General features: G+C 49.2%; 6 protein-coding genes across 8 annotated transcripts; 2 read left to right on the top strand and 4 right to left on the bottom strand.

The window, feature by feature from the left end:
• Positions 1 to 275: 275 nt before the first annotated feature.
• On the bottom strand, positions 276 to 5,149 carry LOC120948681 (trafficking protein particle complex subunit 8). Its single transcript, XM_040365294.2, has 9 exons — positions 4,854 to 5,149; positions 4,327 to 4,783; positions 3,677 to 4,259; positions 2,648 to 3,610; positions 1,452 to 2,479; positions 1,175 to 1,392; positions 688 to 1,099; positions 471 to 611; positions 276 to 403 (listed from the first exon to the last, which is right to left on the bottom strand). Exons 1-9 carry the CDS (start codon positions 5,017 to 5,019, stop codon positions 343 to 345), a joined length of 4,029 nt encoding a protein of 1,342 aa, XP_040221228.2. The 5' UTR covers positions 5,020 to 5,149; the 3' UTR covers positions 276 to 342.
• A 457-nt stretch (positions 5,150 to 5,606) lies between these two features.
• Positions 5,607 to 6,717, top strand: LOC120948684 (pyroglutamyl-peptidase 1). The gene is made up of 3 exons (XM_040365298.2): positions 5,607 to 5,902; positions 6,006 to 6,256; positions 6,334 to 6,717. Exons 1-3 carry the CDS (start codon positions 5,699 to 5,701, stop codon positions 6,506 to 6,508), a joined length of 630 nt encoding a protein of 209 aa, XP_040221232.2. The 5' UTR covers positions 5,607 to 5,698; the 3' UTR covers positions 6,509 to 6,717.
• A 581-nt stretch (positions 6,718 to 7,298) lies between these two features.
• Positions 7,299 to 9,133, top strand: LOC120948683 (mitochondrial carrier homolog 2-like). Its single transcript, XM_040365297.2, has 5 exons — positions 7,299 to 7,574; positions 7,666 to 7,750; positions 7,846 to 8,437; positions 8,513 to 8,623; positions 8,747 to 9,133. Exons 1-5 carry the CDS (start codon positions 7,416 to 7,418, stop codon positions 8,808 to 8,810), a joined length of 1,011 nt encoding a protein of 336 aa, XP_040221231.2. The 5' UTR covers positions 7,299 to 7,415; the 3' UTR covers positions 8,811 to 9,133.
• Positions 9,134 to 9,325: 192 nt separating this feature from the next.
• LOC120948682 (multiple inositol polyphosphate phosphatase 1) lies at positions 9,326 to 14,390 on the bottom strand. 3 transcript variants are annotated; one of them, XM_040365295.2, is made up of 5 exons: positions 14,026 to 14,390; positions 10,945 to 11,153; positions 10,785 to 10,879; positions 9,801 to 10,717; positions 9,326 to 9,720 (listed from the first exon to the last, which is right to left on the bottom strand). In XM_040365295.2, exons 2-5 carry the CDS (start codon positions 11,138 to 11,140, stop codon positions 9,462 to 9,464), a joined length of 1,467 nt encoding a protein of 488 aa, XP_040221229.2. In that variant the 5' UTR covers positions 11,141 to 11,153; positions 14,026 to 14,390; the 3' UTR covers positions 9,326 to 9,461. The 3 variants fall into 3 exon arrangements, with proteins under 3 accessions (XP_040221229.2, XP_049463136.1, XP_040221230.2); XM_049607179.1 differs by lacking the exon at positions 14,026 to 14,390 and adding an exon at positions 13,753 to 13,969; XM_040365296.2 differs by lacking the exon at positions 14,026 to 14,390 and adding an exon at positions 13,661 to 13,752.
• A 407-nt stretch (positions 14,391 to 14,797) lies between these two features.
• Positions 14,798 to 17,903, bottom strand: LOC120948688 (heat shock protein 83). Its single transcript, XM_040365301.2, has 2 exons — positions 17,703 to 17,903; positions 14,798 to 17,327 (listed from the first exon to the last, which is right to left on the bottom strand). The coding sequence occupies exon 2, from the start codon at positions 17,325 to 17,327 to the stop codon at positions 15,165 to 15,167; it is 2,163 nt and encodes a 720-aa protein (XP_040221235.2). The 5' UTR covers positions 17,703 to 17,903; the 3' UTR covers positions 14,798 to 15,164.
• Positions 17,904 to 19,265: 1,362 nt separating this feature from the next.
• LOC120948686 (putative inactive tyrosine-protein kinase Wsck) lies at positions 19,266 to 22,484 on the bottom strand. The gene is made up of 4 exons (XM_040365299.2): positions 21,795 to 22,484; positions 20,787 to 21,688; positions 20,027 to 20,712; positions 19,266 to 19,956 (listed from the first exon to the last, which is right to left on the bottom strand). The coding sequence occupies exons 1-4, from the start codon at positions 22,022 to 22,024 to the stop codon at positions 19,465 to 19,467; spliced, it is 2,310 nt and encodes a 769-aa protein (XP_040221233.2). The 5' UTR covers positions 22,025 to 22,484; the 3' UTR covers positions 19,266 to 19,464.
• Between the last annotated feature and the right edge of the window lie 141 nt (positions 22,485 to 22,625).

Below are 22,625 nucleotides of genomic sequence, written 5' to 3'. Positions count from 1 at the left end.
TTTGTCGCTGAACAGAAGGTCCGTAGACCGTTTGCTTTCAAAGTTCTTTCGTGTTGTGGAAAGGATACAGTTATTCACGAACAAAAGGATCCAAATTCGCTTTTTCAATTAAATTAAATATAAAACTTTAAATTTCAATAAATTTGCAGCTTTTTTATCCAAAAGTTCACCACAGAACAAGAGGACGAGATGTAGGTAAAGCAATTGTCAAAGGAAAATCAAATCATATCCTTCAAATTTACATTTTTAGGATTACGGATGTGCAGTAATAGAAATAAGTTTAAAAATACTTTATTTGATGCGATAATATGCAATAATAAGATACTTTCAAAACCTTACATCCTACGCTCTCAGTTCAACTGATTGGAAGTTTTCCTCCAGGAAACATCTTTGCGCCACATAGCTAAGAAATGAAACGAAACAAAATTATGTTATTATTTCGTACGAAAATTCAAAAAAACCGAGCATACCTTTGATTAACGCCCCAGCCGCTATCAATATCATCGTTCTCGACCGGCATCACTTTATCTAAATCATCAAAAATACCATAAACGTTCGACTGGCCCGTGAAAGTGATTTGCTGCAGCCGCTCGGACGGTGGACAGTACACACTGCAACGAAAAAAAACGAACAGAAGCTATTGATTAAAGAAAAAAACCGAATAAAAACCCCGTCAATTCCACTTACGTGTCGTAGAGATTTCTCAGCTGCACAAAGTGCTGCCCGTACGCCTTTCGGGACGCACCGTTGTCGTTAATCGTGGCGGACCAGTTCACACAGAGCGTCATGTGGCTGTCCCGTTGGTTGACTATTTGATTGAACTCTTCATTGCTGCCCGGTTCGTACACGCGTATGAATTTGGTTTCGTTCTTGAGCAGAAAACTGCCCGCCGCTTCCAGCGCGGGAAGTGTTGCCTTTGCGGCCGGCTCCGATGCGCGCACCGTCACGGTGGACAGCTTCTGCGAAACGTAACCTTGGAAGTTGCCATCATACGCGACGTCGGCCGTACGACGCTGCAGGTTACAGCGCAGGCTGACGGTTTCATTCGTTTTCAGCCCCCCACCCGACTGCAGTTTGGTGTGGCCGGGTGTTTTAATATCTAAAAAAAGGCATACAATATCAATTACATTGTCATTGTGTGTTTTTAAAGGCAAAGGAGCTCCTTGATACATACAAACCACTCTATTTTGCTGCAGCTCGTACGCAGAACAGTAAAGATACAGTTCGTTGATAACAATTTCCGTCATTAGCGGATGGTGGACTTGATTTAGATTCTTCACATTCACATCAACGCCCAGCTCACGTTTGGTCGGATTGCTCAGGTTGCAGTTCGCATCGACGAGCAACGAATCGTTCACGTTAAAGTTCCACGTATGACGCACGAGACGATGCCTGAAAGCAACCAAAATTAGCAACCATTCCTAAAACCATCGATTATTTCCATTGCTTACTTCAACTTCGGATAGTCCTGTGGCATTGCATAGTAAATCATCAGCTTGATGTCTTTCTGGCCCTTCGAGTATGGGGCCTGCAGCCACAGCGTGGCCGTCTTCGTCTCGTTCGGAGCGATAAAGTTGCCATCCGCCTCGCGGAACGCTCTACACACGTACTGCTTGCGAGCCTCACGATCTCGGCCCACGTTTTCGTTGGCCAGGTTTTGTAAATCGCGCCGTATCGACAGCGGTATGTCCGCTTCGCTCGGATTCAGCAACACATACCGTGGATTGTCGATGCACACGTAAATATCGTTCAGCACACTCACGCCAGCATTTGTCATGTTCATTTTCAGCGGAATAACCTCTCCCGCCAGCACCTCCGACGGTGCGCGACTGAAGCTGACGTGCAGGGCCGGCGCCGGTGGAAGAATTTCAATCTCCAGTTTGCGATCAAAGGCCGCCACGGCGGACGCAGCAGCTGCAGCTACCGGTTTGTTCCCGTCCTTGCCACCGGCACTGCCGACCCGTATCGGTTGCGCTTCGAACAGCTGTTTGCCCCACAGGGACGGCGCTTCGCCCGAACCGGCTGGCTGGGCCGCCGATATCTTACCGACGATGCCCAGTATACGCAGCTGGCCGGTACTACGCGGCGTGAGCTTCAGGACAAGCGTTTTCGTCTCATGCTCGCCGAACGTGACGAGCGCCACAAAGCTGGACGCGACCACGTTCTCAATTTCCGACCGCTCCTCCAAGCTAACGTCGCCGAGAAAGAGCGGCCGGTTGGAGAAAATCTCACCCGTCTCCCGGCGGAACTCCCACAGCAGGTTGATGTTCTCGAACAGCACCGCCGGTTTGATGGTGTTTTCCAGATTGAACGCCACCTCGATCGGTTCCCCGTGCACGGAGCGGGGGTTTTCCGTCGCCGGCGCCTCGGTGGAGAAGAGCGACTTCGAGGGACGGAACACCATCACCGGACGCTCGGCAGCGCTCTGCACCAACATTTCCTCCATCTTGTTCCACACGTTTTCGTCCGTTGGGGTAGCCTAAAAAACAGAGGAGCATGTTGTAAAGATACAGCTAATAGTCAGTCCTACGTGTGTATGGTCAGTGCGCGTTCCATGCGGGGCTTCAACTCATGATGGACATGTAGTTAAGTCGTACGAGGTGACGTGATGACTGTACCATCAGACCGACCCAAGCCACAGACTTACCGTAATGTTAATATTCGTTGCCGCCACGTGCAGCGGATTCGAAACCGGCGGCGGTGACGTTACCAGCACCTTCGTCATCGTCTGCACAATCTTCGGCAGCGCAATCGATGGAATATCGTTCGCTCCCTCGCCACCCTTCGCCTGCAGTGCTTTTTTCGTGCTGAGATACTCGCGCAAAAACAACGTCTGCTGGGTGGCCGTTTGCATGCTCGACGGGCGCAACAGATGCTCCAGACAGAGGCTCGCTTCGTCCAGCTTCTTCAGGTTCGAAGCCTGCCGGCCGATCGTGTACTGGATGTGATCCTCCGCCAAACTCCAGCCACGGTTCTCAAACACCTGGTACGCCTGCTTGTACGTGCGGAACGAATGCTTCCGCTGGCCCACCTTGGAAAATCTATGGCCCGCCAGCACGCAATGCAGCGCGTACTTACGATACTGGGGCGGATTCGCTAGCAGGAAGCAGTACGAGGCCTGCTCGAGCAATAGTGCCGACCGCAGGTCCGAATCTTCGCTCGTCATCCGGATCAACTGCTTGGCCGCTTCGTTGTACTGTTTGGCCGCTCGCAAGCACTCCATGGACAGCAGCGTGGCACGGGTAGCGAACTGGGGCAGCTTGCAGCTGTTCAGGTAGGTCAGTATTGCTTCCTCCATGTAGTCGTACGTTTTGCGACTCGCCGTGCCCTGCATGTGCGCGGCCAGTGCTGCCATCTCGAGCGCACCGGCATAGTACTGCCACGCCGAGTCAGCGTTGAAGTCACGCTTGGCCTGATGGTAGGCTTGGAAGGCGAGCGAATAGTGGCTGAACATGAAGTACAGATCGCCCAGCTTTCGCGTCTGCAGCTCTGTGGATTCGTTCGTGTAGACGACCGCATTCTGGTTCGTGTTAACTCCCGGCTTGTTCGTAACGAACCATCGCTTGGTCGCGCTTAGCAGCGATCGGCTGACACCCTTCTTGTTCGATATCTACAATTAAAGAGAATAATCTCTATGTCATGAAATAGTTCCCTATCATTTCATGCCAACTCTTACCGAATCGTTCAACACGCCCACCAACCGTTCCACGTAAGGAATCAACGCCCGCACGGCGAAATCCTGCACAAAGTGTTTCAGGTTGTCCAAATCGCCCGCCGTCAGAAACGACCCGTGAGCCACCTCGATGTCGCTCTCGATCGGCCACACGTTCGGATTGATCGTTTGCAGCGACAGGCTGTCGATGCTCGACGTCAAGCTCGACGTTTCCTGTAGCTCGATGCCCGTCTCCTGCACCGGACTCAGCGGATGCGCAATCACCTCACCCACCACAATGCCGGAAGGCGGTGTTTCGGACGAGAGGCTACTGCCGCTGCTGCTTATACCGCCACCGTGCACTAGCAGATTGGACGATTGTACCACCGTCGTGGGCATGCCCGTTACCGAGCCCATATCCTGCGGTGTCTTCGGCGCACTGTCCACATCGCTTGCCGTGCTCGGTTCCGACCGTTGGTGTTTCTTCAGATACCTTACCCACGGGTCGGGACAGTCGGTCGGTGGGCCACCGTGCGAATTAATCTGCAGCAGGAAGCACTTGTGCTCGCCGTAGGTCGATTTCAGCCCTTCGAACGCTTGCTGAGCCCTGAAAGGAGTTTCAAAATAGGATTAAATACAGCTGCCAAAGCACTCTGCGTCTGTCGTCAACACACTTTCCAATATCCCCAGAGCATCCGTCGTGCAGCATAACGTAGCAGTTGAGCGCATCGGAAGCGAACCACTTCGGCAGCCGGGGCGGCGTAATGTTCTGCATCATCTGTATCTTTTTCGTCAGCTGGCTGGCGGTCTCGATCGGGTTCGGATCGATGCTCGAGACGACGATCAACGAGCACAGCAGATGCCGGGTAAACTCGTGGTCCGCCGGGAACTGCACGGTGAGAAATGTTTCACGCCACTGCTCGAACCACGGCTCGGAGACGGGGATGTCCACGAAGCTACCATCGTCCAGCTTGATCGCCCGCATCTTATCGCCGCCCGGTGCGGTGGTGACCGCCTCGTTTAGCATCTTTTTCGCCAGTATCGTCTGCGGTGGGCGCCAGTTCACGTCCACCACATTGATCCGCAGCCCCTTGATCGAAACGCTCGTGCCGGCAATGTCGCGAAAGTGTGCTACGAAAATAAGGAAGCAAACAGTACCGGTCAACGCGGATACAATCACCGTTGGAGCGTTAATACGTACCATCGGAGGAAAGCTTCAGGAAGGGCTGTAACATTTCCACAAACGAAAGATTGTTTTTCTGGCACAGCTCCTCGGCCTGCTGGGACACGATGGCTCCCACCATGGGCGAAAATATGTTCTGTATGATCTCCTTGGTGGAGTAGTTCTGTCCGGTGAGGTGAATCATGGTTGTGACGGGTACTTGCAATCCCGTGCGCAAAATTACATTTAACTAATGAACTGATAACAGGAAATAATTCGTCCTCCGAGCTGAAACGTTTATCGATTTCCCTTTTCCTACGTAAACAAACACTACCACACTTTGACAGATGTGTGACAGCAACCAGCAGCTGATCCCGTACAGTGGTTTTCGCACGATCTCGTACGACCATCAAAGGAGTTGGCGAACGATAAAAAATATTCGATAATTTGCGTTAAAAAAAATATTGATATTTTCACGTTATTAAGCTTTCATCTAAACCGATCCGCTTCTTTTTTCTTTTTTTTCACTTCAGTGCATCATTAAATTATTTTATACTTTTTTAGATTTGTTTCGGGAAGCATTTCTCCATCACGCAACATTTGCAACATTGTAGCACAATTTAAAATTTTATCGTTGACGGTTTCTTATCACAAATGTTTTCTTATCTACACATCCACTAAAAAAGCGGCCTGTGATTTGTGCCCAATTTATCTTCGCGCAAATTCGATACGCACAGTCTCACGCGCAATCATCTGTGCGTGACAGATTCCGTGACAGATGCAAACGTAAATATTTACCCTCTGCATTATCTCACTCGCAACAACAAAAAGGAGGTGTTTCGTCCAGCTCCCAATCTAGTCGGCTCAGTGCAGCTTGCGCGAACATGCCAGAGAAAATTATCATCGTTACCGGATTCGGCCCGTTCGCAGGGCACGAGGAGCGTAATGCGAGCTGGGAAGCGGTAACGCTGCTGCCCGATGTGTTCCACTTCCGGAAGGATGCGTACCAGCTGCGAAAGTATCAAGTACCCGTTATATACGAAGAGGTGAATCGTATCTTGCCACATATTTGGAACCAAAAACCGGACGTAAGTTTAACCTTCTTGGCCTTGTTGTTCGTTTGAAATGATCGATAATTGTACCCATTAAACCGAAAATGTGTGTCGATGGTTACCTGTTGATCCATTCCAGCTGGTAGTGCACGTGGGCGTCAATGGTACGATCAACACAATCAACCTGGAGCATTTCTCCTACACGTTCGGCTACAGTAAGCCCGATTTCGCGCAGCATTATTTGCCCAGCGATAAGATAACACTCAACGGAAAGCATGCAAACGACAAAGAGTGCGCGATGCTTAAAACGAATCTTAATGTCGAACGCTTGGTCAAGGAGCTGAACCTCGAAACGAATGTAGCATGCTGTTGCTCGACGAATGTGGGAAAGTAATAGCAAAGCAGATGTTTTTTTGTTTACTGTGGTCGTTTCAATAACGGAATGTAAATACTCGCTTCTGTTGCAGCTACCTTTGCGGCTACATATATGTGAAATCGCTCGATGTGAACCAGGACAGGACGCTGTTTGTGCATGTGCCTGAAGTGAACGAACCGTACACCTCGGAGCAGACGATGACGACAATCTATAATGTGATAGGCAAATGCTTGGAGCAACTTGCCGCTGAACATAAGCTGTCCTAGGATGCTGCTCACCCCCTAACTACCTCTAATGCGGATTAACTCGGTAGAGCTTCACCTCAATGATAATTATCATCGGTTTCTGTATCTATAAAATCAAAAGGCCATATTTACACTACATTATACTGTGTAACGCAAGCGAATCGTACAGTATTGACTAACAATTATATTATATACCAACGGGAATTAATATATATCTTGCATAACTCAAACAGTTTTTTGGAATTCTTATCTTTGTGTTTGCATACAGCCATAGAGAAAAGGTAAGATAGGTAAGATAAAATACCGATAAGGTTTTATGACGATGTATGGTCTGGCAATTTGTAGAAAAGTGCGTGAAGTTGAAAATCTATTAAAATTCAACGTGTGCGATATTAACGTTATAATCTGATGTGTATTTTAACCATTTAAAGGGTACAGTACACATTGTTATGTGTCTTCCTATATCCGGCCAATATTTAGTATTTCCTAATTATTTTAAGCAACATACTGAGGAAACATTTTGTGCATTTAAAAAGTCAGTAACGGTCCGTTCAAATCACTGCCTTGAATTATCCTGTCAACACATTTGCTGCACACTGGGAGTTTCATATCTGTGTTTTATCGTAAAAAAAAGACAAATTTAATCAATGATTCGATGTTATTTCTATGAAGAAATTTATCAAATACGTTTTAAACCAATTTAAGCTCGTTTCTCTCTTTGGAAATAGTGAAATAATAATATTCAAAGCACAATATGCCACCTTGCTGTCTTGCTCGATGACCGCCGGCTGCTAAATGTCGTGTGTGTTCACTTCGAGGAACAAAAAAAAACACCGACACATCATCGTAACATTGTTGTTCTCTGTGCCGTGCAGGAGTTTAGTCAAATAAATATCGCCCAGGAAAGTACGATAAGTTGTAGAGTAACATGCACGCTCTCGATCCCGAAACGGCAAGAATTGTTGGCTTACCGACAGGAAACGACGACCGGAAGGAGGATGAAATCGAACCGGCACTAAGATTTGGCTTTCGGCTCGTCTGCTCGACGGCCCTGTATCCGCTGGAGTATGCCAAAACGCTCATCCAGGTACGTGGTGCGCGCCGGACCGTGGCTAATCCTCCGCCGCTAACCAGCTAAATCCTTATCGCAATCCGCATGTCTTATCGCCTTCCCGCAGCTCGGTTACGAACCGATCGCACCACGCCCCGGTAGGACGCTCTTTGGTGCGAAGCGTTTGATGCTGCCGAACATTTTCCAATACGGTACGTGTTTTGTTTCGTTCAACCGGTCCCTAGTCCACGGGGATCGCCTGAGCTGGGAAGGCTTTTTCACGTATACTTTCCTTTAACTTCGCCAGCTGCATACATCAAGAGCGTGGATGGATTTTTCGGATGCTTCCGGGGACTAAGCGCCCGACTGCTGGGCAATGTGCTCAGCTCGTACTACAGCGAAAGGATGGCCGTGGTGGTGATTGGCAAGGCACCGAACCGTTTCGATGACTTCGATTGGTTCGAGGCGACGTACGAAGACGTCGATGAGTACATGGTCACGAAGGACGGCAAAGTCCAGACCCGGCCGGCTGGCCTGGTGCGCAAAGCGGTAACGCACGTTTGCGGCATACTCATCTCCCATCCATTCCACGTGGTGTCCATCCGGATGATGGCCCAGTTCATTGGCCGGGAGCACATGTACGATGGGTTGTTCGGTTCGATCAGGGAAATCTGGGCGCACGAAGGTATTGGCGGGTTCTTTTCGGGGCTTATTCCCCGCATGGTTATGGAATTGTCGTGCATGGCATTAACCAGCTCGATCACCTACCTGTTCGCCAAGTATTCCGGGGCGAACAAAACAACCTGTGGCCACGTGAACACTATCGCTCACTTTTCGGTTACAAGCGTTTTCTACCCGTACCATGTCGTGTCGACCTGCATGGCCGTCCAGGGCTCCAGGTAACAATCGACGCTCTTGCTGGATGCCATCGTTATAATGTGTTAACCGTTAATTGTAACTTTTTTTTAATGCAGATTGAAGGCCGGTAACCCGCCCATGATGGATCATTACATTAACTGGCGCGATTGCTACGCCCGGCTGCTGCTGGATAGACAGCACAAGCGTGGATCGTCGTTCTTCTTCCGGTAAGTGGCCTCTAAGTGCCGTATGTTTGCTTAGTCATTCAAAGAACGCTGTTTAAAATCATACCGCAACATGTCTTATTAATGTGCACGTTAATAATGCATCCTTGTCATTTTTCTCCACAGAACGGTGGCCAGAGTAACTGGCAAGCATAGCGATTCATTCGCTCCGTACCCGGAATTGAAGTAAACACGCACGGAACAAGACACGCTGTGCTTGCTGTGCTTCACATGGACGGTATGCACGACTTTCCTTTCACATTAGATATTGTAGATTTCGTACCCTATTTCCCTATTTGCCCTATTTCCCCTGTTTAAAGGATGCAGTTTATATGGACACTGGTTCAAAGATTGTAGTTCCGTTGCTTGCATTTTCCATATTGTTCAATTTAAATCTGCATTTAGTTGTTGTGTTTCTTCAATTGGTTTCGACAATCGTGCGCAAGATGAAGCATTTATCGCCTCGGAAGCAAAAAAGTTATGTAAACTATAAAATAAACAAAAAAAAATCTACCCGTTTGCATTCATAACCAACCAAATAGACATTATAGAAGTGAGCTAATTTTCGTAGAGGCAATTCTATACTAAATAATACATCGTGCAAAACACACAAACCAGTTTAAAACGTTGAATACCTCTTCGAACAAGTCAGTAGTCAGTCAGTAAAGTGATAAGTAAATTTAAACACAGAAAAACAAATCCCCATAGTGTGTTGTTAAAGAAAGCATACATTTCCTCTCATATGTATGTCTGTAAATCCACACGCCCAACCGATGACAAACGTTTATAAACTGCTTAACATTAGATTTCACTTTTGCCCCACGGGTTACAAGATAATACTTTAGTGCAGGGAGGTCAACCGTCGCAGCACGGCCAACAGTAGTAGAGGAGCAACGCCCAAAGCGATGCTGCCGGCTAAATGCATCCCAGCTGCCCCGCTGCTCTGGCAGTACGTCCGATCGCAATTGCCCTCGGTGAATCTTTGGTACTTCTGCTTAACGTCCGACCAGTTGCACAGTCCCACGCTGCACCAGTCAAGCATGAGCGGTTTTTCGTTGAGGAAAAATATCACCCTTTCAGGTTCGCGCTGCTCGGCACACCTGCAAAAAGGGGGGAAATCCCCCAAAAAGACCGTTAATTCAAACTAGTTTACATCACGACTAATTATCGGGCGACTTACTGATACTTCACCGCAGCAACGTTCGCCGCAAACGGGATATCACTCGTCGTGTACTTTCGGTTGCGCATGAACGGAAAATTGTCCGCCCGCAGCGGCATCTCGTCACGCTTCGCCCCGAGCGCAGCCAGGAAGAGCTGTATCTCCGTATCGTGCGTAAAGTACGCCACCACCGATGGATCATCGCGGGACGACAGTTGCCGCAGCATATCCGCCATAGCGTGGCAGGCAAGCTCCGTACTCGGCCCGTACCCGTAGCTCTGGCGGTAGTAGTACGCCAGATCTTCCTTGTACTCCAGCACCCGCACCTGATCCCCCGTGAAGGCGGCACAGAACGGACTGGGGCGGGAAATTTTCCACGCCTGCTCATACCGGCACGCATCCCACAGCGTCTCGACCTGCTCCACGCTCAGATTGTGCCGGAAGCCGAGCCGCTGCGAAATGTCCCACACCGTGCCGGTAAACAGGGCCGAGCGAAGGAATTTGTTCACCTCCGAGTTTTCGTCCCGCTTGTTCCGATCCTTGTTCGCGTCAAAGTCCGGACAGTCGTCGTACGGTTTGAGCAGGCGGTCCGGTTCCGTCGCGGGCGTTGGTTTCACGCGCTGCGCCTCCTCCCGACCGAACAGGCCCTCCGCGAACGCTTTGAAGCTTGCCTCCGTGCGCTGCGTTTTCGTGTGGCGGAACATAAACTTGGCCGGCTGGTAGCCGCTGCCAAACACCTGCCAATACTTCTCCTTCGCCCGCAGTGCAATGTACTTCAGATCCTCCCAGCCCTGGTCGGTGAGAAACGAATCGTACTGCTCGGTTATGTTCGGATCCCAGTGCCACTGGCGCAGCAGCTCCAAGTCCTCCTCACACATGCGGCCATTGTCGGGCGGTGTGCGGCGCGTAAAGTAATTATCCATGATCGCGTCTTGTAGCTTTAATTAAAGGCAACCATTTTAGGGCAAATCGTAACTCCGAGCGACAGCAGCACTGACCACTTACCAATTTCAACTGCTTCGGCAACTCATTGATTTCACTCTTTCCCGGTAGTCTCGTGCCGTGGCGACTGAGCAGCCAAAATTTCACCGGTACACAGTCTGCAAAAAAGGAGGAAAACTTAATAAATCAAAACTATAAACAATACACTAAAAACAGCACTTACTCGGCACAATATGCTGCCGATCCGTGTCCGGTGCGCGTACCAGCTCGTACATCGTTTTGGTCGCAAAATGCTTCACCTGCTTGCGCTCGGGATCATCGTTGTAGCAGTACGACTCGCAGCACGTGCTGCGTTGCGCAGCGATCAACTGCACCGCGCAGTGGAGTAGCAGGATCACCTGCCAGATTCGTGGTATCATTTTTTCAAAGCTTCTGCAATGAAATGGGAAAAAGACTTATTGAAATGATAATGGGAAAACATTTAAAGGGCGGCTTATCATTGTGCTATCAATGAATGACAATCGTTATACGCGAACATGGATGGTCGCCGTGCTTATCGAACGTGTACTGCACATGTTGATCACGCTCACCTGGCCACACAGCAGCCAACCCATCACGCTTAATTGCAAAACCGAATCGATTGATACACAAATGTGTCCATACGTAATCTGTTTAAAAACAATTAGCCACCTCCCTCCCATATTTTAGTAGCAGTTGGACCTTTCGTCATCCAGAAGCAAACGAAAGCCATATATCAACATCACATTTGTTTGTCTGCTCTCGAGTGGTGCAAATGATCTTTGTTTGATCAATTACGATATCTAGATGCATTGCTGAGTGGTTTTAAACAGTGGTGGAAGCTGTTCGAAATCTATTTCAGAGACGATTCCGATTCCGGAGTCGGCTTCGAAATCGATTCCGGAATCAGAATCGACATAGGAATCGCAATTTGCACCGGTAACGGAATCAGGAATGACTCCAGAAATGCAATTAGCTCCGGAACGAGAATCTGAATTCTCGTTGTTCTTGAGTTCTTGAATTGAAATAAGAAGTTCCAGATGCAAAATCCGTCCGGAAATCTCCATGAGAATGGATCGTTTACAAGTAAATTTTGATTCTTTGCGGCTATCAATACAGCATCAGTGCATCCCAATGCCTATTCTTATGGAAATGCCGAAACCGACTCCGATTCCGAAGCCAATTCTGATTTCGGATCCAATTCCGATGCCAGGGCCAATTCCGATTCCAGAGCTGATTCTGATTCCGATTCCGGAACCTATTTCGAAGCCAATTATGGAACCAATTTCAAAGCCAATTCCAGAAACTGATTCCAGACTTACTATCGATTCCAGAAAACTTCGGAGCTAGCCGGAATCGATTCCGACGAAATCTTCATTTTTCCTATCACTAGTTTGTACACATAATTCTTCCGAACTTTCTATGATTTAGAAGAGAAGAAATTTATTTTAGATAATTTATAACAAACTATTCCCTAAAAGCAGATTTATGGTGTTTTTTTTTACCCCAAAACTCAAACCATTTCCGATACCATTTATGGTACCACTTTTCGGCGTTCAGTGACCTCTCTAATAGGGACGTCTACAATTGTCACCCCTGTTTTCTGCTGGTGCTCTTTCAATCGGAACCACATTTTATCGGCCAGAAGTTGTTGAACCGCAACCACACACACACACACACACAGCTCATTAATTGAACGGCCATGGGAAACATGCCGGCAGGGTTCATAATTTGATCAAACGATTGTAACTTCTTACTGGGCGGCAGCAACAGTTTAAGCGATATGATCCAACATGACCTTCGGGGAGCGCCCGCCATGGCCGTTATCACTATAGATCAATATTTATTTCTTATTCTAGTTGCAAAGCGCAAACACTCCCGTGTAGAACAGCGCATGCAAAAGGGGCAAACATTTACTAAATGCTTTAAACATGTATGTCTGTACGTTAGTCACCTGTGTTCCACTGGTTGCGTTTGTTTGCGGTTTTATCGGTGTATTGAAGACCTTAGCGCCTTTACCACAACGCATTACATCATATTTGAATTGCATTAGCGTGCAGCATAAACCGGTTTTCAACCGAATTGTATGCAGAAACGCTCCAAATTCCATCGCCCTTTTACGTTAAAAAACGCGCGATTTGTTTTCGAGCTACGATCATCATCATCATCATCATCCACGACCTTGGATAACTGATGCTGCTGCTGCTGCTGCTGCTGCTGCTAGGCCAGAGCCTACTATGCCGGTCAGCCAGCAACGAGATGGTTCACGATGACATAATGCCGGTGGTTTTTGTGTAAACGCGCTTCATATGTGTGTGCCATCATACGACGATGACGATCACTCAACCTCACATGGGTGGGAAAAGTGGCTCCCACCGCAGTGAACCGATCGAACCCAACCCCACCAACAGGGACAGGTGATGTTTAGCCTAATCATCATCCTAGGGAGTGGCTCCAGCATAATGGAGAAAAAAATATATGCGCTCTCCTAGAAAGTGCACCCCCTCTTTCACAGTCCACAGTCCCAGCACAAGCACCAGACGACACCAAACGAAATACATTCCATCGCGCTCGCTTCTTTGGCATTCCTTTTGAACTTCTTTTCCAGGCACCTTTTTTAACCGGTTTATTCTATTTCGTCGTTCGTCTGCTTTACCTGCCCGCATAGCTTAGCCGAGCAGCATAGTCGGCCAGGGTAGAATCATCTTTTTTTTTCTTTTCCCTTCCCTTCCCTTCCTCCCCCATCCGCCTTGACTGCTTTTATTTCTTTTTAATGCTTGTTCTGCACTTATGCTCAATTCTATTGTAATGCACTCGACCCGGCGTCTAAATGGTGGTGGTGCATTTCTTCCAACTGTGTAGTTAAATCGGTCGCTTTTTTCTTCTATCTATACGCCCGTTAGTTACCGGTATGAACTTACAAAGCACTTTTTTCTGTCTCTGTCTGTAACCATCAAACGGGTAATAATTAGACCCTGTATCCCTAACAACCAGCAACAGCAGCTTGACACACCTGCGAACACTTTTTTAGTAACCTTTGGATACTGCGCACACAAACGGGCCACTACCCAAACCGTTTAAAGTACCACACAGGAGGTGCACGTACACACCGAAAAATTGCGATTGACTCTTTGAACGTGTTTAATTGCTCCTTAGCTGCTAAAACGCATCACTTGAGATCACTGTGTTGGTAAGGGCTGATAATGCAGTAATTGTCTCACAAGTAGCAGCAAAACGCCTTAGAACAACGAACGGTGGTGTCGCTGAAGATGAGTTGCACCCTTACCAGATCGATTGATGGGGTACACGGGCAACGGCCGTTCACATCACCGTGCGCAGCAAGATTTTCTCCCGACACAATGAGCACAGCAGGCCGTAGTAGCGAGGACCGGACGCGCACAACAGACAGGTTTAACAGACGGGCGTGAACTGAGACATAACTGCGCCGACCCGCTAAACCTCACCATGAACATCGCCCACAGACTGATGATGATGATGGCGATGATGATGATGATAGGTTGACGCATATGCCCCGCGGGTTGTTGGTGCGTGATCGTGACCGCGGTTGTGCTCCCGCGCGTTTTATTCATTCGCTGCGCCGGTGATCGAGTGAACCGTTCAGTCCGTTTAAACCACGCGGGAGTTCATTTGGTTGTAATAAAATTTAAAAGTGTTTGTTTCAGTTTTGATTAATAAAAAGAAAAAGGATTGAAATTGGTTGCCAGAATGTAACAATATGTCCTTTAAATATTTGTTTTAATTATAACAACATACGCTCTTCTAGGTTCTAGAACCGCTTGAGCACGACATTCTTCGCGCATTCATTAGCACATAGTATTTAAATCCTAGTAAGCGTTTCCTAATCTATTCCCCTCTCGGAACGTGTGGCACTCAAGTCAAGTCGGTGTCGTTTTAAGAATAATACTTTAATCCAAGCAACCATAGAAACATTCAGGTAAGGCCCAAGTGTCCACTCTATTCCTGGAAAGTTAATTGCTAGATAACAGAGATACGAAGGATAATTTTATACAATCAAAACATGAAAAATACAATAGATATACATTTGTTAGAAACCTTTTTTTTTATTTCCTTGTTAATCTTTGTTCATTCCATACTTCAATAGTTGAGATTATGGCTAAACTCGAGGAACGCATTTATCCAACCTAACGAGATCTTGTAACGTAACAACTTAAAACATGCACACAACTCCTGCGCTATACCCGATTTTCACTTCTTCTCTCTCTAAAAAGCTAATCTGTCTGCAGTATGCAAACACAAAATACCCAAAAAAGAAAAGCAATAGTGCTGGAGCGTTGTGCGTGAGGATTAATTGTACCGTACAAAAGATAACCTAGTGTGGGGGGGGGTCATGATAACTCCTTCCTGGAATACAAGTACGTAAGCTTAATTTGTACACAATTCGATTTAATCGACCTCCTCCATGTGCGACAGATCCTCCGAGTCGTCCACCAGCGGTGGAGCATCGCCCGACGCTGGGGCCGCCGCCGCAGCACCGCTGCTGCTGTCCTCCGTCGTCATCGGCTCGTCCTCGTCGATGCCCAGACCCAGCTTGATCATGCGGTAGATGCGGGACGCATGGGTTCCGGGCTCGTCCAGCGAGAAGCCGGAGGACAGCAGCGCCGTCTCGAACAGCAGAATCACCAGATCCTTCACCGCCTTATCGTTCTTGTCCGCCTCGGCGCGCTGGCGCAGCGTCTCGATGATGGCATGGTCCGGGTTGATCTCGAGATGCTTCTTGCCCGCCATGTAGCCCATGGCCGACGAGTCACGCAGCGCCTGCGCCTTCATGATGCGCTCCATGTTGGCCGACCAGCCGTACTGCGACGTCACGATGCAGCAGGGCGAGTCCACCAGCCGGTTCGACACCATCACCTTCTCCACCTTGCTCTCCAGCACCGACTTAATCACCTTGCACAGGTTCTCGAACTTGGCCTTGTCCTCCTCGCGCTTCTTCTTCTCGGCCTCGTCCTCCGGAAGCTCCAGACCCTCCTTCGTCACCGACACCAGCTGCTTGCCCTTGTACTCCTTCAGCTGCTGGATCACGTACTCGTCGATCGGTTCCGTCATGTAGATCACCTCGAAGCCGCGCTTCTTCACGCGCTCCACGAACGCCGAGTTCTTCACCTGGTCGATGCTCTCGCCCGTGATGAAGTAGATCTGCGTCTGGTTCTCCTTCATGCGGCCCACGTAGTCGTTCAGCGAGCAGTACTCGTCTCCGGACGCGGACGTGTTGAAGCGCAGCAGATCGGCCAGCTTCTGCCGGTTCTGGCTGTCCTCGTGCACGCCCAGCTTCAGGTTCTTGCTGAACTGGTCGTAGAACTTCTTGTACGTCTCCTTGTCCTCGGCCAGCTCCTCGAACAGCTCCAGACACTTCTTCACCAGGTTCTTGCGGATCACCTTCAGGATCTTGTTCTGCTGCAGCATCTCGCGGGAAATGTTCAGCGGCAGGTCCTCCGAGTCGACCACGCCCTTGATGAAGTTCAGGTAGTCCGGGATCAGCTCCTCGCAGTTGTCCATGATGAACACACGGCGCACGTACAGCTTGATGTTGTTCTTCTTCTTCTTGTTCTCGAACAGATCGAACGGCATGCGGCGGGGCACGAACAGCAGCGCGCGGAAGTCCAGCTGGCCCTCCACCGAGAAGTGCTTCACCGCCAGATGGTCCTCCCAGTCGTTGGTGAGCGATTTGTAGAACTCGCCGTACTCCTCCTGCGAGATGTCGTCCGCGTTGCGCGTCCAGATCGGCTTCGTCTTGTTCAGCTCCTCGTCCTCGGTGTACTTCACCTTCACGGTCTTCTTCTTCTTGTCCTTCTTGTCCTCATCGTCTTCGGCGTCCTCCAGCTTCGGCTCGTCGTCCTTCTTCTCCTCCTTCTCTTCCTTCTTCTCCTCCTCGGCCTCGTCGTCGCTCACCTCCTTCTCGCGCTCCTTCTCCACCAGCAGCTTGATCGGGTAGCCGATGAACTGCGAGTGCTTGTTCACGATCTGCTTGATCTTGCTCTCCTCCAGGTACTCCAGCTGGTCCTCCTTGATGTGCAGCACGATCTTGGTACCGCGGCCCAGCGGCTCCCCGCTGTCCGGGCGCACCGTGAACGAGCCGCCGGCCGACGACTCCCACACGTACTGCTCGTCGTCGTTGTTCTTCGACGTCACCACCACCTTGTCGGCGACCAGGTACGCCGAGTAGAAACCGACACCGAACTGGCCGATCATGCTGATGTCTGCGCCGGCCTGCAGCGCCTCCATGAACGCCTTCGTGCCCGACTTGGCAATCGTACCGAGGTTGTTCACCAGGTCGGCCTTCGTCATGCCGATACCGGTATCGATCAGCGTCAGTGTGCCGGCCTCCTTGTTCGGGATGATCTTGATGAACAGCTCCTTGCCCGACTCCAGCTTCGAGGGATCCGTCAGCGACTCGTAGCGGATCTTGTCCAGCGCATCGGACGAGTTCGAGATCAACTCACGCAGGAAGATTTCCTTGTTCGAGTAGAACGTGTTGATGATCAGGGACATCAGCTGAGCAATCTCAGCCTGGAATGCGAAGGTCTCGCCCTCTTGTGGTTCCGGCATCTGCAAAAGAACGAAACGAACGAAAAGAACGAATCAGATAAGGTTGAAGGAATATGGGGTGAGGGGGGAGGGCGAGGACAATTCCTCTTTGGACATGAATGAGTCAGCAACAAAGAAACACATGGAGCCGCATTTCCGCTCAGATTAATGCCGTTTGCAGGTGCTTCCCGGCTTTCTTTCTATCAATTGCATTCTACTTTTCAGCGACACAAGATAATTCTAGAATCATTTCCTCTTCCATTGATCTTCTCAACCATCATTGTGCAATCATGGTGTGCTCATTATCAAAAGAATGGGTAACGGACACTTCGCGGAAATCTTTCGCTCTCTTCCTTCGCTTGGCGACACGCACAGCAAGCCTCCCGCTACACTTACCTTGGATGAGTTTTGTGGCTTTTCCTACGGTAGAACTGAGACCAATTTCACTTTCACACGGATGTGACTCGTTCAGCAATTCTGCGTTATGCACTGCACTGCCTTTTTCTTTATTCTTTTCGACACGTGCTTTGCGCCACCAGATTTTATACAGTATCAAACCGCTTCTGGAAACTTCAACCGCAAGACTGCTGAGACGACGTTCATCGGCTCGGCAAAGTGCCGTCCCGAGCGCTCGGCCGAATTGGAGTGGGGATAGCATGAACACACACTGCTAGACCGCACACCTCGAGCAGTATCGCGCACTTTGGTGGTGGAATTTGAATTCACCGCTTAACGCGAGCAATTTCTGTATTGAGCTGAAACAAACTTTCACACCTGAAGGTTCTGGAAATTGATCATGGGGAATATTATTTATGTAATTGTGCTTACTTTGGAGGAATAAATTCAAAGGAGGAATAAATTTTATTCCCAGCAATTTTACCTTCCTCCGGATTGGCTCTTTGATCGCAAGGAGTGTTGTACGATTATATGAAGAATTTTTAATTAAAATCAATTATCTGTACAAGCATTGTAGTCGATTTAAAAGATCCTATTAACTGCTTATTCAAGAAATGGAACGAACAAATAAGACTTTTCTGGAAAGTTCAGCAACACCGAAAATCGATAAATTCACTGTTGGTAAAAGGTCTTACAATTTCACTTGATGGAGCTACATGGATCCATCTTGTTGTCCCACCATTTGCTTTAATTAAAATTTAGTTTATTGATTAAAATAGTGCGGAAAATAGATAAATATTTCTTTATCCGGAGAAATTTCCAGTACAACAGAAAAGCTAGGTTAGGGCTGCCGGCGCCAAAATCGTTTGCCGGCGTTTTGTCGAGCAGCTCGCTTTGCTCGTATATGAGGGGAAGTGCAGGAGTAATCTCTTCCCCAGATGAATGAACACGCTTCGTGTGGAGGAGAAATCATCAGTTCATCGCTTCGGCTTGTTCCTGTTCATGGCTCGTGGTTCCTATGCATTTGTAAAGGGAATGGTCTAGAATGTTCCAGAACATTCTAGAAGCATCTCGAAAGATCCAAGGTGCTGCTTCCGTTACCGGTCTCGTTCACTCCTACTGACAGCTTCTATTAGCGGAACTGTGTGCATTGATAATTAAATTTTGTCATTTGAACTTCGTTTTAAAACGCATATTGTAAAATTTAAATAATTTGTGATACTGTGAGAAATTTTTGCTGATTTTCGGTGAATAGAAAAATATTTCCACTTCCCAAAAATTTCTTCTTCACTCGCTCGTTTGACAGTTCTTTGTTTACAAACAAGAAATTCAAATATCACCGTTAGTGTCCGTTTTTTTGCTGGTGGAACGGTGGTAAATCAAGATCCATTAAAAACTACAAATTCAAAATAAATTTTTTAATCAATGTAAATTACACAAAAAATACTACAAAATGTAGTGTATATAACAACATGTTAAATAACATGAAACATTACGCCATAGCTTGTTTTTCTTCTTCATCGCACCCGTCGTTTTCGTTTTTTGTTGAGAATTCGTTCCAAAAAAAATGTTAATACAAAACGTTATTTATTTATTGTTATAAAAATGATCAATAAAACGTACCAACTTCAAAGTAAAAAAAAATAGGTCTCACATTAGAGGTAAGACATGGAATGGTGCTCTACAGTACAGAACTGGACGGAATTAAGTTGCATTTCTCGAAAATACTGTTCACGGACTGACTCCCCCCCTCATGGGCCGTTCATTCAGATGCTGCCTCGAGGTGCGGTAAGTACGGTGGTAGCTGCACATTCTGCTTGCGCTCAAACGACAGCAGATACCGGAGCATCGGTAGCGTTTGTCGCAGATAGCGCCGTAAATCGTCAAAACTGGGCCTATCGCTAGCGTCCAGATCCCAGCAATTCAGGCACAGCTGGTACAGATCCTCGTACATAAAGCTGGGCCGTTCCGGCTTTTGGCCGGCACGTATCGCCGCAAAGAGATTGTCCGTCGTCGTGGTGCCGTACGGCGTTGCCCCGAGACAGCAGCACTCCCAGATTAGCAACCCGAACGACCACACGTCGCTTTTGGTGGAGTGGTTTTGGAATTTGATCACCTCGGGCGCGTGCCAGCGGCTGATTGCAATCGGGCTGCCAGTATCTTCGGCATTAAGCGGTGGCCCGAAGGCACTGACCTTTACCTCGAATTTGGTATTTACGTACACGGTGCGGGCACACAGCTTTTTGCTTACAACCTGCAAAGAAAAATAAATAAATAAATGTAGCAAACGTTTAGCAAGCACACAAATCGCACAAATCGCTTACATTGCTGTCGGCTAAGAACTGCATTCCATCGCACACCAAGCAGAGGATGTTCACCACTATCTCTTCCGAGATGGTGGAAAACTTCACACTGTTCGCACTGGCCGGTACGCGTGCGTTCAGCAGCGTCTGCTTGAGCGTGGTTTGCATCTGCTCGAACAGCAGATAGCACCAGTCGGGCGTAACGCAAACACCGTAGAACAGAATCACGTTCGCGTGGCCCTCGAGCGCAGTTAGGCGCCGGAACTCGTTCAGAAACGCTATCTGATCGACGCTCTCCATATCGTCCGTAATGACGTGCACCTGGGCCGGCATGTCGCCGTCCTGCTCCTGGGACAGCTGCAACGCTCCCAGCAGCACGTCGCCATACTTACCGCTGCCCAGCACCCGGTTAATGTCCAGGCTCAGGTACTTCCGGGCGTGGTTTTTCGCCGGCTCCAGCCCCTCGATGATGTCGCGCAGTTCCGCTTCGAAGCCGCGCTGCTCGTAAATGTCCGGCATGTAGCCATTGTTCTCCACCTCAAGTATGGGGCCCTGCAGCGTCAGCTCGTGATGATCTCCGAAGGGGCGCGTGTTGGCAGCGGGCGTTTTGAAGTGCAAGTACACGTACAGAATGATCGCACCGGTCAGTACGACGCCGAACAGGATGCAGGCAGTGGTGAGGATCGCAATAAGCGTTTCATTTCGTTCTGAAAAAACAAACACAAACATTCGAATTTAAAATAACTGCAGTGCGGGTTTAAACACGACAACCGGTCCTTACCGATTTCTACCGTTTTCAAATTCACATGATGATGGTCCGGATACTGGTGCTGCTCGTGCGTGGTCGTGGCGTACCGCACCTTCACCACATGGTTCAGTATGCTCACCACACCGATCGAGATGTGCACGTGCGTGCGGGCCGTTATCGGCGGGTTAAAGTAGCTGCGATACTCGCGCCCATCGCCCACAGTGAACTGTAGCGACTCGTCGTCCTTCATCTCCAGCTCGGCCGCGATGTAGTACGGGACCTTGTTTTCCTTCGACTGCTGGAACGTGCCGAGCTGGCTTTCGTCAATCTGCTGGATCAGCTCGCTGTTGACGTAATGCACCACCACGCGGTAGTAATTGACCGGTCCGTTATCATTCACTGCCCGCGGGATCTGTATCAGTATGGTCGATTCGAACCGGCGCAGAATGATCGGCTCCTCAGGTTCCGGATCCGGATGGCCAATCTCCGTGCTGCCGGCAATGCTGGCCCGTCCACCGGCCCCTCGAGCCGACACCGACACCACCGTAATGTTGTAGTCCGTGCCGGGCTGCAGGTTGGACAGCTCGAACCCGGTCGAGGTGTTGTGTACGGACCATCGTACCGGATATATCCGGAAGCTGGCGTACGTGCGTGTCGCCTCGGCAACGATCTCAAACTCCTCCACCATCACACCGTCGTCGGCCGGCAGATCCCACCGGATGGCGATCGTGTCCTCCTTCTGCTCACCCTCGATGCGAAGATTACGCACCGGTCCGGCTACATCGATGCCCGTCTCGTACACCGCCTGCGCATTGACTCCGCCACAGTTTGCGTCCGGCTGCTTGCCACACTTCAGATCGCACTCCCGGTCCTCCACGATGCGGGTTTGGATGGTGTTGGTGCAGCTACACCGGGAGCCGGACAGTTCGGCGTACCTTAAACAAAATGAGCCAGGTAAGTGTAACAGCAATAACGCCCAATTAATGCCCACCACCACCACCACCACACACAAAGCACAAAGGCTTCCCGGGCATGGCCTACCTGTGGAAACTGTTCGCACAGCTATCGACGCATTCGTCCAGATGTTCCGTCGTCAGGGCCAACCTGGCAAAGCGATCCCGTTCGTAGCAACCAAAGTATGCTCGCTTTTCTGCTCCCGCCAGGCCACCGCAGATGCTGAGCAGTGTAAGCACGCACAACGACAAGCTTTGCCAGCGATGAAAATGGACCACCACCGACGGAGGGTTGATTGCTGGGCGTGCAGATGACATCGTTTACTGTTGTGACACACTTTTATGCTGCCATCCCGCAATGAAGAAAACCCTCGCGCTTTACTGTAACGCTACAACGCGCTCGCTGACCACTGCTGCTGCTGCTGCTGAATCCACGAGTGCACCACGCGTTTTAATTGTTACACCCAGTGATCACACCCTGGCGAATGTAATCAGAGCGGTTTGCTCTGCAACGAGATGCACTTTGTTTATAAGCTGCAATGACGAATCGTGTGAGATCGCGCACAGAGCAGATCGAACGAGAGGGAGGTACAGACACACGATACACGCACACCTGACGGGTGTGTAACCGTTCTGCCTGTGTATTGACTATAGCAACCGTTGCTATCCCCACCCTTTCTCGCCGCGTCGGCTCGCTCGAGCGACGGCAAACATTCTTCCACGCGGAATGGGGGAGAAAGAACGTCGTGGAAAACAAAAGACCGATCAACAGCAACGCGTCAACAATGTTTGACTGTGTGCGTGTATGATGGGAGCGGGCGTGCCAAGATCACTAGAGATCGTGCTGTGATCGTAAACCAAGCGATAGATGCTCTGTGCTGTGGATGATGTGAAGAGCGAAAGATTTATTTTCGGTCAG

The sequence above is a fragment of the Anopheles coluzzii genome, chromosome 2 (genome assembly GCF_943734685.1).
Source record: "Anopheles coluzzii chromosome 2, AcolN3, whole genome shotgun sequence".
NCBI lineage: Eukaryota > Metazoa > Arthropoda > Insecta > Diptera > Culicidae > Anopheles > Anopheles coluzzii.
Note: the sequence above shows the minus strand (reverse complement) of the source record. Positions and strands in the feature narration are given on the sequence as shown.

Excerpts from the sequence above, each read along its gene's own strand:
- LOC120948681 (XM_040365294.2), bottom strand. The coding sequence starts at position 5,019 with ATGATTCACCTCACCGGACAGAACTACTCCACCAAGGAGATCATACAG. Across the intron at positions 4,784-4,853 it reads CCTGAAGCTTTCCTCCGATG|CACACTTTCGCGACATTGCC; the intron begins GTACGTATTAAC and ends TTATTTTCGTAG. Across the intron at positions 1,100-1,174 it reads GCAGCAAAATAGAGTGGTTT|ATATTAAAACACCCGGCCAC; the intron begins GTATGTATCAAG and ends GCCTTTTTTTAG.
- LOC120948684 (XM_040365298.2), top strand. The coding sequence starts at position 5,699 with ATGCCAGAGAAAATTATCATCGTTACCGGATTCGGCCCGTTCGCAGGG. Across the intron at positions 5,903-6,005 it reads TTTGGAACCAAAAACCGGAC|CTGGTAGTGCACGTGGGCGT; the intron begins GTAAGTTTAACC and ends GATCCATTCCAG. Across the intron at positions 6,257-6,333 it reads TGCTCGACGAATGTGGGAAA|CTACCTTTGCGGCTACATAT; the intron begins GTAATAGCAAAG and ends CTTCTGTTGCAG.
- LOC120948683 (XM_040365297.2), top strand. The coding sequence starts at position 7,416 with ATGCACGCTCTCGATCCCGAAACGGCAAGAATTGTTGGCTTACCGACA. Across the intron at positions 7,575-7,665 it reads ATGCCAAAACGCTCATCCAG|CTCGGTTACGAACCGATCGC; the intron begins GTACGTGGTGCG and ends GCCTTCCCGCAG. Across the intron at positions 7,751-7,845 it reads GCCGAACATTTTCCAATACG|CTGCATACATCAAGAGCGTG; the intron begins GTACGTGTTTTG and ends TAACTTCGCCAG.
- LOC120948682 (XM_040365295.2), bottom strand. The coding sequence starts at position 11,140 with ATGATACCACGAATCTGGCAGGTGATCCTGCTACTCCACTGCGCGGTG. Across the intron at positions 10,880-10,944 it reads TCGGCAGCATATTGTGCCGA|ACTGTGTACCGGTGAAATTT; the intron begins GTAAGTGCTGTT and ends CCTTTTTTGCAG. Across the intron at positions 10,718-10,784 it reads TGCCGAAGCAGTTGAAATTG|CTACAAGACGCGATCATGGA; the intron begins GTAAGTGGTCAG and ends CTTTAATTAAAG.
- LOC120948688 (XM_040365301.2), bottom strand. The coding sequence starts at position 17,327 with ATGCCGGAACCACAAGAGGGCGAGACCTTCGCATTCCAGGCTGAGATT.
- LOC120948686 (XM_040365299.2), bottom strand. The coding sequence starts at position 22,024 with ATGTCATCTGCACGCCCAGCAATCAACCCTCCGTCGGTGGTGGTCCAT. Across the intron at positions 21,689-21,794 it reads TGTGCGAACAGTTTCCACAG|GTACGCCGAACTGTCCGGCT; the intron begins GTAGGCCATGCC and ends ATTTTGTTTAAG. Across the intron at positions 19,957-20,026 it reads AGTTCTTAGCCGACAGCAAT|GTTGTAAGCAAAAAGCTGTG; the intron begins GTAAGCGATTTG and ends TTTTCTTTGCAG.